Source organism: Schistocerca cancellata, chromosome 9 (genome assembly GCF_023864275.1).
Source record: "Schistocerca cancellata isolate TAMUIC-IGC-003103 chromosome 9, iqSchCanc2.1, whole genome shotgun sequence".
Lineage (NCBI taxonomy): Eukaryota > Metazoa > Arthropoda > Insecta > Orthoptera > Acrididae > Schistocerca > Schistocerca cancellata.
The window spans coordinates 188,971,501-188,986,033 of NC_064634.1; the positions used below are offsets into that span (position 1 = coordinate 188,971,501).

Here is a 14,533-nt window from a genome sequence, read left to right on the forward strand (position 1 = left end):
ATGGGATGGAAGGAAGATGTATCAAACTACAGAACAATAACATCAATTCCCATCTTCAATAACACACCTGAAAGTCTTATGCCATCATAGCTCTGTGCCTTCTTCACACAATACAAACTGCTTATAGAGTCTCAGCATGAATTTGGAAAAGAGTTAAATATGACTACAGAAGTTAGTTATTCCATGACACTGTAGCATCTGCTACACATCTGTGACATTGTCGTAGCCAACAGTCAAGATTCACACCAACTGAAGACCTTATTTGTATTCTGTGGTGCAGTATCGAACGTGCGTGGTGACAGCTGAATCACAGCTGTCAAGCAGCTTCCGCACCAATCACCAGGGGCACTGCGTTTTTATATGTTCTTATGATTTTTCTGCATGTTTTTTATTCTTTGGTGTGTGAATTTTATATGCTTTTGCATGTTCCATGCTTTTTGTTCTGTTCTTGTGACTGTCACTCCTGATTATAGTAGTAATTAGATAACAAAATTTTGTACATGGCTGCACATTCTGAGATCGTGAATAGTTACAACTGAAAGAAAAACAGCCCTCGGTCACTATTTTTAACAAATTAAGCTGGTTTCAACACTGCTAGGAGTGTCTTCCTCAGAATTTGAAACCGAGAATGGTCTATATACTATAACATGGTCACAGAATTGTGACTAAAAACATATGATAGGGTATAAGTACGGAATCATCATTAAAGACTGGCAATACTTATGTCATTTATAAAATAGTAAATATGCCAAAAGAGCATTAGTCACAAAGATATTTAAGATAAAGTAAACTATGATGGCGGGCCACTAAGGGCTGCTCATTACTTGCGTGGTGCATGTATGCGAAACGGACGTTTTGCAACCTGCACCAACATCAAGCAGCCCATGGTTGTCTGCTGTACACCACAATTAAGAAACTGAACTTTTACCCCCACCATTTAATGTGTGCAGCAGAACAGCAGGAACCATCAAATGTGGCACTTATTGGCTTAAAGATTAGAGGCCAGTTCCCAGTACAGTGGACTGACATGATGTGCTCTGCTTTTGAGGCCACAAAGCAAAGCATGGCGAATGCAGCATTCCTCATGCACCCGAAGCTTGATGCACCTTTGGCATTGGTGGTGCAAGCAAACCAAACTGGTATCCATGCAGCACTGCAACAATTTTTGGGTGGTTCATGGTGACTGCTTGCATATTTCACACGTAAATTGACACCACCCAGCAAAAGTGGTGTGCCTACAACTGTGAACTCCTGGCTGTGTTCGAGGTGGTTAAATATTCACCACCACAGATAGATGTGAGAGAATTTATGAACTACGCAGATCACAAGTCATTAATGTACGCCTTCAAGTGGAGCAACAACTGCTCTCCTCAACAATACAGTCATCTTGAATTTATAAGCAAATTTAGTCTAGACATTAATTACATTTCTGGCAATAACAATGAAGCGGTCAACAGTCTCTACCATGTATGTAGGTTCTTTAAATGTCCTACACAGATAGATAAATATTTGGGCTGCCCCTTGCGGCAAAGATATCGTAGGGAGGTATAATTATCTGAGTAAGTTAACAGAAAACTGAAAAGTAGAATAATAATTATTTTATGTACCTCATTCATTTTTTCACTGATCTCAGTGTCACGCAGTCTATCGAGCTGGTGCAATAAAGAAGCTTGTGATTGCGCTCTCTCAGTATTGTTTTAATTAAAAAGTTATAATATGTGAAAGTCACAAGGTTTCATTCTCCTACCGAGCTCTGTCCTAATATCCACCTCCCAATGTGATGAGGACTTGCATTTTGAAATGGATCTTTTTGGAGAAGACGTCAAAACAAACAGAATAGCTGCCACAGCCATGCCAGCATTGTCAGACGAGGTAAATATCAAGCAGTATACATCTCAAAGGATTGCTCTTCAAGAAATGTTTCACAGCTGCCACAATGTTTCTTAACCCACAGGCATCCATACCTGTGTGTTTCTGATGCAGCTAAACAATAATTAATTCATCTCTGAACATCTCACATTATCTTTCTCCCCAAACACAAAACATGTCAGCAGTGTGTCAAGATTTATTGATTTTTTTGGAACTGGCCAAGACTCAGAAGGACTACGAAAAGCTCCAGATTTTCATTGATGATTCCATTTCACTGTTGGAGTTAGAACTTCTCAACACTCCTGGTGAAGATCTCCACCTATATTATGATGTTTTGCAAGGAAGATCACACCCATTCCTACTGGACATGTTTCGGAAGCAAGTGTTTGACAGTCTCCACAATCTGTGTCACCTTGGAGCATGTTCAGCTTTTTTCCTGGTGTCGCAACATTTCATCTGGCCTGAGATGGAGAAATATTGCTGAGCGTGGACACAAACATGTCCCTAATGTCACTACTGTAAAGCATCCCACCATGTGCATGTGCCAGTCGGTGATTTTCCAGACACGTGCACCTTGACATTGTAGGACTGCTTCCTCCATCGAAGGGCCAGCGATATTTGCTCACAATGACGGATCTTTACGCACTGGACAGAGGCAGTGAAGGTGGACAATATCTCCACAAAAAGTTTAGCCTCTGCATTTCCAGTGTGGCTACCTAGTTTCAGCTGTCCACTGCAGAAAACTACTGATCATGACTGGCAATCTGAGTCAGATTTGTTCACCAAGCTGCCAAAGTTCTGTGGTACGTACGCCATAAGACCACCTGCTACCATCCCACTAGCAATGGAATGATTGCCCGATGGGATCATTCCTTGAAGGCAGTGCTCATGTGCCATGTAACTTCCTGGAATTTTGCCCTTCTGATAGTTCTCCTTGGCCTGCAAACCATGTACAAGCCAGACACAAATTAATCTATGATGAAACACAGTGTCTTCTTGGAGAATTTGATGACACCAGTTCTCTATAAACATCAATGCAAGACTAAATGGGTTTCCCGCATTGGCTAAGAGACGATCTCATTCAGATCTTCCAGATATGGTACACTGACCAATTATGTGCACTGCGACTTAGACAATTGCTCACACATAATCATATAGAAAGACAGTGTTAAGCCACCATTGCAATCCCCTTATGCTGACACATACTATGTCTTAAGAGGAGGTATGCAAATGCTGGACATTGCGGTAAATGGCATGTCCACAACCATGAAGCCCCACCATCCACAGCAGCATCAAAAGCTCAGCACCTTCCAGTTACAGTGCCACAATTTCCACCACACATGCAACAATTGGCTGATGTAGAATAATCACAAGCACACATCTGTTACAGCTGCCACATGCACTTTCATGCCCATTTCAGAGATGACGATCCACTTCCACCAAGGGGACTGATGTAGCATGTTCTATGTATGTTATGTGACACTGTCATGGCCATTAGTCAATGTCCATTCCAACCACAGAAGTTATTTGATTCTGTGATGTGGTGTCCCATGTGTGTGGTGACGTGTGAATTGTTGTTGTTGAGCAGCTTCCATGCCAACTGCCAGGGGCACTGAGTTTTTATGTTCTTCTGGTTTTTCTGTGTTGTTTATTCTTTGGCGTGTGATTTTCATGTGCTTCTGTAGATTCCATGCCTTTTGTTCTGTTCTTGCTGTCACTCCTGGTTACAGTAGTAATTAGCTATCTTTGTATCCTGAATATTTTCACACTCAAGCATGAATTATGGTATTGCATTAAGTGTTTCTGACCAGCTACTTGTTGGTCTGGAATAATTCGCTTGTTTGTCCTAGATAATTAAGCACTGTTATTTGCAAAGAAAGAATTTCAATCCAATGCACACGCTAGTCTCAGAGTGAACACATTTACAAGTTGGCCAGTCTAAAGTAAGCTGAACCTGACAGGATGTCCTATCTTTTGGACCTCAGGATGCAGATGACAGGTATACTTCTAGACTCAAGAAAAGCTTCTGTCTAAATGAACCGTAGGTTACATTTAAAAACAATGACGTCTTATTGTAACAAGGATCTGCCCTTACTTCTTATAGCCAAATACCTTCTGAATTGAAAGCAGTGTACCAAGTGACATACAGATTAGAAGATAACTTTCAATACATTATTGAAACAGTAACATAAAGTTTACCTCAGGGCTCAATTCTTGGTTCCTTCTTCCTATTTATGACATTATACAACCCATTAAATCCCATATAATATGCTATGCTCCATCTTATTCTGTGGGAGAGAATGTAAGGAGTTAGAATCTTAGAATCCTCTGCTACCAGTGATGTAACATAATTAATTGTTGTTGTGGTTTTCAGTCCTGAGAGTGGTTTGATGCAGCTCTCCATGCTACTCTATCCTGCGCAAGCTTCTTCATCTCCCAGTACCTACTGCAGACTACATCCTTCTGAATCTGCTTAGTGTATTCATCTCTTGGTCTCCCTCTATGATTTTTACCCTCCACGCTGCCCTCCAGTACTAAATTGGTGATCCCTTGATGCCTCAGAACATGTCCTACCAACCGATCCCTTCGTCTTGTCAAGTTATGCCACAAAATCCTCTTCTCCCCAATTCTATTCAATACCTCTTCATTAGTTGTGTGATCTACCCACCTAATCTTCAGCATTCTTCTGTAGCACCACATTTTGAAAGCTTCTATTCTCTTCTTGTCTAAACTATTTATTGTCCATGTTTCACTTCCATACATGGCTACACTCCATACAAATACGTACAGAAACGACTTCCTGACACTTAAATCTATACTCGATGTTAACAAATTTCTCTTCTTCAGAAACGCTTTCCTTGCCATTGCCAGTCTAAATTTTATATACTCTCTACTTCGGCAATCATCAGTTATTTTGCTCCCCAAATAGCAAAACTCCTTTACTACTTTAAGTGTCTCATTTCCTAATCTAATTCCCTCAGCATCACCTGACTTAATTCAACTACATTCCATTATCCTTGTCTTGCTTTTGGTGATGTTCATCTTACACCCTCCTTTCAAGACACTGTCCATTCCATTGAACTGCTCTTCCAAGTCCTTGGCTGTCTCTGACAGAATTACAATGTCATCGGCGAACCTCAAAGTTTTTATTTCTTCTCCATGGATTTTAATACCTACTATTTAATATTAATTAAATACTTAAATAATCAGGGCCTCAAGGTGAAGGTCACCAGATCTTATCTACCAATATTTAAAATATGCAGTTCTCACCACACCAATGTAAATAATGTATGTAACATTTCAGCAACGGAAACTGACAGGTGTGTACACTGATGAAAATTTGCAGTGGGTAAACCACACTCACTTTGTATAAGGAAAAGTTAGTCATGGCTCATATCTCCTTAGCAAGCTTGCAAAGTCTTTCCATCCAAACATTACAAATGGTATACTATGGAACAATTTATCTCTCTCTTAACAAGAGAATTACAGGACTGTGCAGCCGATGTTCACTTAAAAAGAATATTGCTGTTATGGAAAACAGCAATAAGACTTCAGCACAGGATAGCCCATACAGAATTTTATATAGATTATTTCAGTTTCTGGTATTATAGTCTTTGACAGTGCTTCTGCATGGTAAGCTGGACATGATTTTTTTAATCTAAGAAAGGCAGGATTTAATTAAAAGTGAATGTGCCATTAAAGTATTCATTCCTTTGAAAACTGCCTGACATGACACACTATTTGAAATGCCTGTGATTGTTCTGGGTGCTCTCTTTTTTGCCACATTAATACTATCTCTGCAACAGGAAAGGTGTGCCAAATAATAATTCTGTACAGCAGATGTAAATGGAAGCATGCACAGTTGGAGGACGATAAATGTTATTTATTAATTACGTGTTTTAATTTCCAGAACAGAAATATCACTCTGGACAATTTGGTAACCAGCTGCACCATCTGTGCATTACATATCAGTTTTGTATCCAAGTGAATTCCCAGTGGAGAATCGCACTCATTTAGTTTTTCAATGAAAATTTGGAGACATATTGTTTAAGTTATGCTAAAATTTAGGATAAGTCTGTTGAAATGAAATTAGCTTGCAGATGTTTTGTGAATAGTGATTTATTCATCCCTTAACATACACAAGTCAGTCATTTGATTAGAGTACAGAAGACAGGTGAAAATATGGTTTCTACAATTTCATTGAAATAAAACTATGGTTAATAAGATGATTTAAACATTACTGTAACTTTTTGTGAAAAGATACCTTCACATATTTACATAATAAGACAACTGATAAACTATATCCTGGTCAAATATTTTTTATCCATTGTTTGTTTTATCTTCTTGATCTCCTCCAAATTATGATCAAGAGTCACAATAGTTGTTCATCAGCATATATTACAGTCTTTTTGTAGCAGAAAAGAATGTAACATCACGAGTTAATGCGCAATAACAATTCTTGCAGTAAGCTACATTGCATTACCGCCTGCAGTATTGTAGCTGGAGGCAGTGTAGGAGACTGCAAGTTGTGTTCTACCTATGACCCATATACACCAGCTGCAACTGCAGCATGAGAACGGCTCCTGTATCACTTCAAGCGACTGTATATTCACGCCACCTATGAACCTAAATAAATGATATTAAATATTATACAATCATTTTCAAAATTGGTACACTCTCTTTTGTCATTCAGGAGAAGATTGTATAAAAATTTCAACATTGTAACTATCATAGTTACAGAGATAAAAAAAATTGCTAAAAAAGTGAAAAACTGACACTTTGGGAACTAAATTCAGTTAGGAAATATAATAGTTTATCTTTTGGTATAACTGGAAAACATAAATAGACCTCTCTGTGTGCAGTATTAATTAATTGAGATTTTCATATTATAGCTTTAATTATTTTTCGTTTTCATAATATAAAAATCAGACAAAATGATTATCTGTGTCTAATCTAGTTGTGGGAATAAATGTGAGTAAATGAGTGTGTGTACATGAGACATTCGTCAGATTTAAATGTTGTATTGTATACTGTCTTAAGTAATCTGCAAGAGTTACACGAGCCTGTCATGGGAAAATGATCCTAGGGAATTAACCCATTTTGATGACGACGTATGTCTAGGTGTGATTGCTATTGTAACAGAGCAGCCAGAAAGTCATCTGAAGTAAAATCTGTATCTAAAGAATATTTCCAGAATTACTGCCTTTTCGTTTTCAATTATTAAACATTACTTTAACATTTGTATGTCAGAATGACATAAATTCATCTATGTGTAAGGATTGGTGCAGGCCAGTTTTGGTGTGAATATGATCATGAGTGAGCATTCTGATTGGCAGCAAGTATGATCAGCCAATCAGAATTGAGACGGTTCCCGCTCGTTACCTGATAGTTATTCTGGGAGTGAGGCTGCAAGAAGAAGAGTCGCTCGCTAGCTTTGAACATGGACCATCATGTTACTAATGCGAGTCAAAACAATGTGTAAAATGAAGAAATATTTGGCTTCTCACGTCCAGATAGCATGGCCATAATATCAGTTGCATTTACGGACAGTTTTGTGAAGTTTGGAAGTTTTGCAATTGTTTTGTTGGAAAGATATTCGCGTGTGAAAATTTGGCCTTCATAGTATCCACATGGCATGTTTCAATATTCAACCACTGAGCATTTTCGGTGAGCAATTTCTTTTTTTAGAAATCCACAAGAAGGACTGAATGTAATAACTCAAATTAGTGGTGAAATTAATGACTGTGAAAACTTTGTTTAATTTGGGTCATGTCTGGACAGAGTTCTGGCTGCTGTGCGCATGAAATGTGTGTATGAATTGTGAACTGAAACTCTGTACAACCTCTGGTTCTTTCAGTTTATCCAGGTCCCATCTCCTTAAATTGCCACCTTTTTGCAGTTTCTTCAGTTTTAATCTACAGTTCATAACCAATAAATTGTGTTCAGAGTCCAATCCATATTCACCTACTATGTTTCCTTCTCTTCCTTTTCCTAATGTTGAATTCCAGTCACCCATGACTATTAAATTTTCGTCTTCCTTCACTACCTGAATAATTTCTTTTATCTCATACATTTCATCAATTTCTTCATCATCTGCAGAGCTACTTGGCATATAAACCTGTACTACTGTAGTAGGCGTGGGCTCCGTGTCAATCTTGGCCACAACAATGCGTTCACTATGCTGTTTGTAGTAGCTTACCCACACTCCTACTTTTTTATATTATTAAACCTACTCCTGCATTACCCCTATTTGATTTTGTATTTATAACCCTGTAATCGCCTGACCAAAGGTCTTGTTCCTCCTGCCACCGAACTTCACTAATTCCCCCTATATCTACCGTTAACCTATCCATTTCCCATTTTAAATTTTCTAACCTACCTCCCCTATTATGGGATCTGACATTCCACACTCTGATCCGTAGAACGCCAGTTTTCTTTCTCCTGATAACGACGTCCTCCTGAGTAGTCCCCGCCTGGAGATCCGAATGGGGGACTCTTATACCTCCGGAATATTTTACCCAAGAGGACGCCATCATCATTTAATCATACAGTAAAGCTGCATGCCCTCGGGAAAAATTATGGCTGTAGTTTCCCCTTGCTTTCACCCGTTTGCAGTACCAAAACAGCAAGGCCGTTTTGGTTAGTGTTACAGGGCCGGATCAGTCAATCATCCAGACTGTTGTTCCTGCAACTACTGAAAAGGCTGGTGCCCCTCTTCAGGAACCACATGTTTATCTGGCCTCTCAACAGATACCCCTCCATTGTGGTTGAACCTACGGTACGGCTATCTGTATCGTTGAGGCACGCAAGCCTCCCCACAACGGCAAGGTCCATGGTTCATGAAGGGGGGGGGGGTGGGGGTGGGGGGGGGTGCAAGATATATGAGAAAGGCCAAATACCTGTTAACTTCAAAAATAATGTTATATTATCAGTTGCAAAGAAGGCAGTTGCTGACAGGTGTAAATATTACTGAACTATCAGTTCAACAAGTCATGATTCCAAAATTCTGACACTAATTACCTACGGAAGGATGGAAAAACTGGGTAAAACTTCCTTCTGTGGAAGATTTGTTGAGTTTCTAGAGAAATTTAGGAATGTATGAGGCAATACCAACTGCATGGTGTATAGATAGATTAAAGAAGAGCGAACCTACACATATAGCATTTGTAGATTTATAAAAAGCTTTTGATAATGTTGGCTGGACTAGACTCTTGGAAACTCTGAACCCAATGAGGATAAAATAGAGGGAGCAAAAGGTTAACCCAATTTGCACAGAAACCAGACTGCCATTATACAAGTCAAAGGACATGAAAGGGAAGCAACAGCTGAGAAGAGAGTGAGACAGGTCTGTGGCTTTCCCCAATGCTATTCAGTCTGTACATTGAGCAAACTGTGAAGGAAGCTAGGAAGAATTTGGGTAGGAAATTAAATTTCAGGCAGATGAAATAAAAATTTTGAGATTTGCTTCTGACATTGTAATTCTGCCCGAGGCAGCAAAGGAACTGGAAGAGCAGTTACTACTACTACTACTACTACTAATAATAATAATAATAATAATAATAATTTTATTGCAGTTCAATGACCTGGTGCAGGTCCTTCAATTGGCTGCCACTTCAGCGACTTGTATGTCCCTAACCAGCACCAGTTACCCAACAGGGAAAGGGCGCCTACAGTTTAACATGGAGTCTGAACCACATGTTGTTTCTGGTAACTCCTCATGTCATTGAGAGGTGAAGGCTAGGTTAAAACAAAGAATGAAAGATCTGTGGTCCAACTAGGATTTGATTCTGCAGCCTCTCAGTTTCCATACAAGCATTTTACTGCTAGACCACCAGGCCCAGTGGAAGAGCAGTTGAAGAGAATGGATAGTTTCATGAAAAGAGGTTGAAATGAACACCAACAAAAATAAAACAAGAGTAATGGAATGTAGTCAAATTAAATCAAGCGAGGCTGAGAAAAGTAGACTAGGGAATGAGACACTATGTGTGGTAAGCCAGTTTTGCTATTTGTGCAGCAAAATAACTGATAGTGTTCGTAGTAGAGAGGACATAAATTGGAGACTACAATAGCATGGTAAGTACTTCTGAAAACAAGAACTTTGTCAACATCAAACATAAATTTAAGTTTATTCTGAAAGTGTTTGTCTGGAGTGTGGCCTTGTACAGAGTGAAGCGTTTATGATAAACAGTTGTGTTTTTGAAATGTGGTGCTACAGAAGAATGCTGAAAATTAGATGTGAGGATCCAGTAACTGAGGAAGAGGTATTCCAGAAATTAAATTGATCAGTTTTAATACTGAGGATTATTTTTCTAGTTTATTGGCAGTCAGATTAAAATTGTTGTCATACTTAGTAATGTCCTACTCTTTACTGTACAGGGAAATAATATTTTGCATAAATAATAAAAACTCTTCACAGAGCTAGTGTCAACATTTTGCAGTGTCTGTGTATGTAAGACACATCACTTGTGCCCTCTTTCCCCACCTACCCCTCCACTCCTTCCCTCTTCCTTCCTCTCCCTTTTCCATAATCCTGTTTCATTCTAAATGATGGGGGTATCAACTACAGATTATCTTACAGAGTGAACCATCACCAAATTATTAACATGCATATATTCAAAACCAAGTGAAAAATATTTCACGGCTCTTCCTCATGAAGTTCACCATGACATACATATGGAGTAAAGGGATTAACTTAAAAGTGCAAATAAATAAATAAATTTGAAAATGTAAGAATCTTAAAAGAGAAAAATAAGGATTTTGCATTTTTGAACAGACAGAACAAGAACATCTTCAGCAGGTTCAGTGGATAATTTACATAGAGAGATCTTGAATATCAAAATTTAAAAAATATTTTGCATTAGGCTGGGACAAATAGAGGAACAGAAAGCTAAAATAAGGTGAACTAGAAATGATGGCAAGAAGTTGCTCAGAATCGTACATAAAGTAGTTGTTATGGTGCTAGTAGGGGGGGGGGGGGGGGTGGTAAGAGAGAGAGGCTGTAGGAAAATCCTTACCTCTGTTTACCATTTGAATTTTTATTGCTTTCAGTACACATTATTTTTGCTTTCATAACCACAAATCTAAGTTACATCTATCCTACACTGTTATTAGAGTGTATAACCACTAGTACACTCAACCTGAAATTGATTGTTGAAAACAAATTTAATCAGTGAGGCAGTAGTTAATATTCCCAATTGTATAAACAGATGTCACATTATGAATGCATCATGTCAAATACAGAAAGGATTCAAATTATGTCCTTTTGAATAACGATTTTTTGAAAGTTTGGAGTTCAGACAGAATATTGTACCTTAGTGTGTCTATAAATGATATCTAATATCTTACTTATTTCTGCATGTTCAGTGCTGGTCATTATTTTTGTAGCATAAATAGCTGAACCCACAAGTTTTTACTGGTATATTGTGTTGATTTTCAGCTTTAAGTTTCCTTGAATTTTGCACACTAAAATGTGTAACTTTCTACAATCTTTTTTATTTATTTTTGAAATCTTACAGTAACTGAAAGTGTTGTTTTTCAAAGCTCAAAACAAAATGAATGTTTTCTGTGTTTTAATGTGACCCACCTTACCAAAAAACACCATTTACTACATTCTCTGTTAATGCTTCTTTGGTTGGCTAAACAACATAATATTTTGTAGTATCTACACATAGGACTATTTGTGCCTTGAGCTTCAAATTAAATATTAGATTATTGACTCAGGGGAAGGTTAGTAATGTATCCAGGATCAAAGTATGCAATATATCCTATGTAATTCCCCCCCCCCCCCCCCCCCCCCCCCCGCACCCCCGAGCTAATTACTAGACACCCTTCTGTGATATTTGAATAATACCTGCAATTCACTGCATGCACACTCACATCCGCACCCCCCACGTGTGCGCTTGCATGCGCCCACCCACCCTCCCACCAGAGAACATAATGGCATAGCTGCCAGGCTACCAGAGTGCCATCTGTGTTTCCATTTTAATAGGGAATGCTCACAGACAGAAGGGTCAGTGGGCTGCAAAAGTGTGAAGCAAGCAGACAATCTTGCAATGGAGGTGCACTCTTGCTTCCTGCAGCCAACTGAGCAAGTTTGAAAGAAGTCAAATTGTGGCCTTCTGAGTGACAGGATGTTCCTTCTGGAGAATTGCCACACAAACTAGATGTGGAACAGTGCTGGTATCAGTGGTCACATGAACATTCTCACACCTGTAGATGACGTTTTGGATGTCCACACAGCACAGATGTCAGCCAGGATCACTGTATTGTAAGTCCAGCAGTGGAAGATCATACAGCTACCACAGCACTGATTAGAGCTTGTAAGTCCAGATGTGTCAACATGAACTATTGTGAACCAGTTATTAGCAGTGGGAGTACAGGCATGGATATCTCTAGCCCACCTTCCACTCATACCAAAGCATTAACGTGCACAGCTGGATTGGTGTTGTCAGAGGATAACTTGGAAGATAGAATGGTGTGCCATGGTCTCCAGTGTTGAAGGCAGATTCAGCCTGTGTGCAAGTGACGGTTGTTTACTCTTACGATGTAGACCTGGTGAGCACTATAGAGGGATTCATCCAAAGTACACTGGGCCCAGACCAAGCCTTACGGCCTGGGGTGCGATAAGCTACAACTCTCATTCACATTTGGTGTTTATGGGGGGTACGGGGGTATGCTAACCAGTGCTCAATATGTGCAGAATGTTGTTAGACCTGTCCTTTTGCTGTTCTTGCAACAGGAAGGTGATGTGTTGTTGCAACAGGGTAATACTTGCCCACACACTGCCTGTGAAACTCAGTGTAATATGCAAGATGTGCAGCAACTTCTGCAGCCAGCACAATCTCCAGACTTGTCTCCAGTTTAGCACATGTGGGATATGATGGGACGAAAAGTGATTCGTGTGACTCGTCAACCAACAACTCTTACAGAACTACATGAACAGGTTGAGCAGACATGGCATAACATATCCTAGAACAGTTTTCACCATCTGTGCGATTGACTGGATGCCAGAGTCAGTGCCTGAATTGTCACACATTGAGGTTACACCATGTAATAACATGGACATTTCAGTGTGGATTGATACCTGGTGCCTCAGAACCACTTGTGCTGTTGATCTGTAAATGCAATCGTTTCATGTACTCCATACGCACATTTGCAACCTCTAAATGTGTGTGTGTGTGTGTGTGTGTGTGTGTGCGTGCGACAAAATGAAATTTTACAAGGCTGCACATTTTAACGTATTACTTACTTACTATATTATTCACCCCTATGAAGTTTAACTTTTGAGGTTATCAATGATTTTCCTGGTTTTTAGTAGGGCCATAGAGAAAATTTAATTTCCTTAAAATTAGGTTATGCTACTTCTTTAGTGTAATAATTTTCTTTCTGTTCTGGATAACTAACACAAGTTTTCTGGACTAGTTTTAGTGATTCTTAAAAGTATCAGGTACCCACAAATTGTATTTGTAATATACCCCTACCCTTTAATAAAAATATTGAAAATAAATTAATAAAAATTAGCAGTGAAACCTCAGAAATAGTTAAGTTTTCTATTCAGGTTAGTTGAGACACTGACTTCATGGAAGGCAAAAGAAATGAACAGAAGACTAAAAATGATTGTCAATGTTAATGTAAACTAAATAATGTTCTCAAAACTAAGCTTTATGTGTGTCTGGAAAGGAAAGTGTATGTTAATATGCATTAACTGCTTCAGTTTTGATGTATGAAATCAAGCTTTAACATATTATGAGAGATAGGAAAACAAATAAATGTGTCAGGGATCATACTGAAATGGAAGATTTATTTATGACTGGAATGAAAATGAATAGGAGGTGGCTGTCATATGTAACCAGGCAAATGGATGGCAGAAGGTCCCAGGAAGTTCTTTGCCAAATTCCAGGTGATATGAAAAGATTTGGGCAACAGAATAAGAGTAAATGAAATTGTAAAATATACAAGATATCATGAATTGATACAGATGAATACTGTGATATATGGCTATCTGAGGTAACTGACCTACTTTTTCAAAATCTGTTTCGTAAAGATGCAATTTGTGTTATTCCAAGTGCATGGCAATTCAGAATTTTCATTAATAGACATGATTTTCATTTTGAAGTAACTGATGATGATTCAGCTTCTGTTCCTTTTTGTAGCTCACTTTCATTCTGCTTCTTAATGTATCAGTTTAAAAGTTAGTCACAAATCCAGGAGAGTAAAACCATGAGCATATGAAAACAAGAGGGGCTGTCCAGTTCAAGTGACCTGCTAGTGAATTTTGATACAACTCTGAAATGTACTGAATTTCTCTGTAATTTGGCTGTTAGTTTTCTGATATGCTACCCATTGATTTTTATGATTGGTGTAATCTGGGACATTCCACTTTTTCAGATGTTAAGTGGATCAATGAAGCAATTGTGAATACTTCTGCTATAATGCGTCAAGCTGATGACATTCTTTCTCGGAGGTCACTCAAAGGTGACCATGAAGCAGCATGGCTTCTCAGGGCAGTCACTTGTATTGACCTGACTACATTGTCTGGTGATGACACTGCAAGCAATGTTGAACGCCTATGTGTAAAGGTAATATTAATATGTTTTTGTAGCAAGTCAAAATAAACCTAAGAAAGAAGAGTCTACACCAAATATAAATCAAATTTTGAGAATGC

The 14,533-nt window shown here is 38.6% G+C and overlaps 1 protein-coding gene across 1 annotated transcript in view; it reads left to right on the top strand.

The window, feature by feature from the left end:
• LOC126100637 (deoxyribose-phosphate aldolase) overlaps positions 1-14,533 on the top strand; it is a 161,128-nt gene that overhangs the window by 30,767 nt on the left and 115,828 nt on the right. Inside the window, exon 2 of the mRNA XM_049911266.1 lies at positions 14,257-14,447. Coding sequence (XP_049767223.1) covers positions 14,257-14,447 — 191 coding nt within the window. The remainder of the gene's footprint in view (positions 1-14,256; positions 14,448-14,533) is intronic.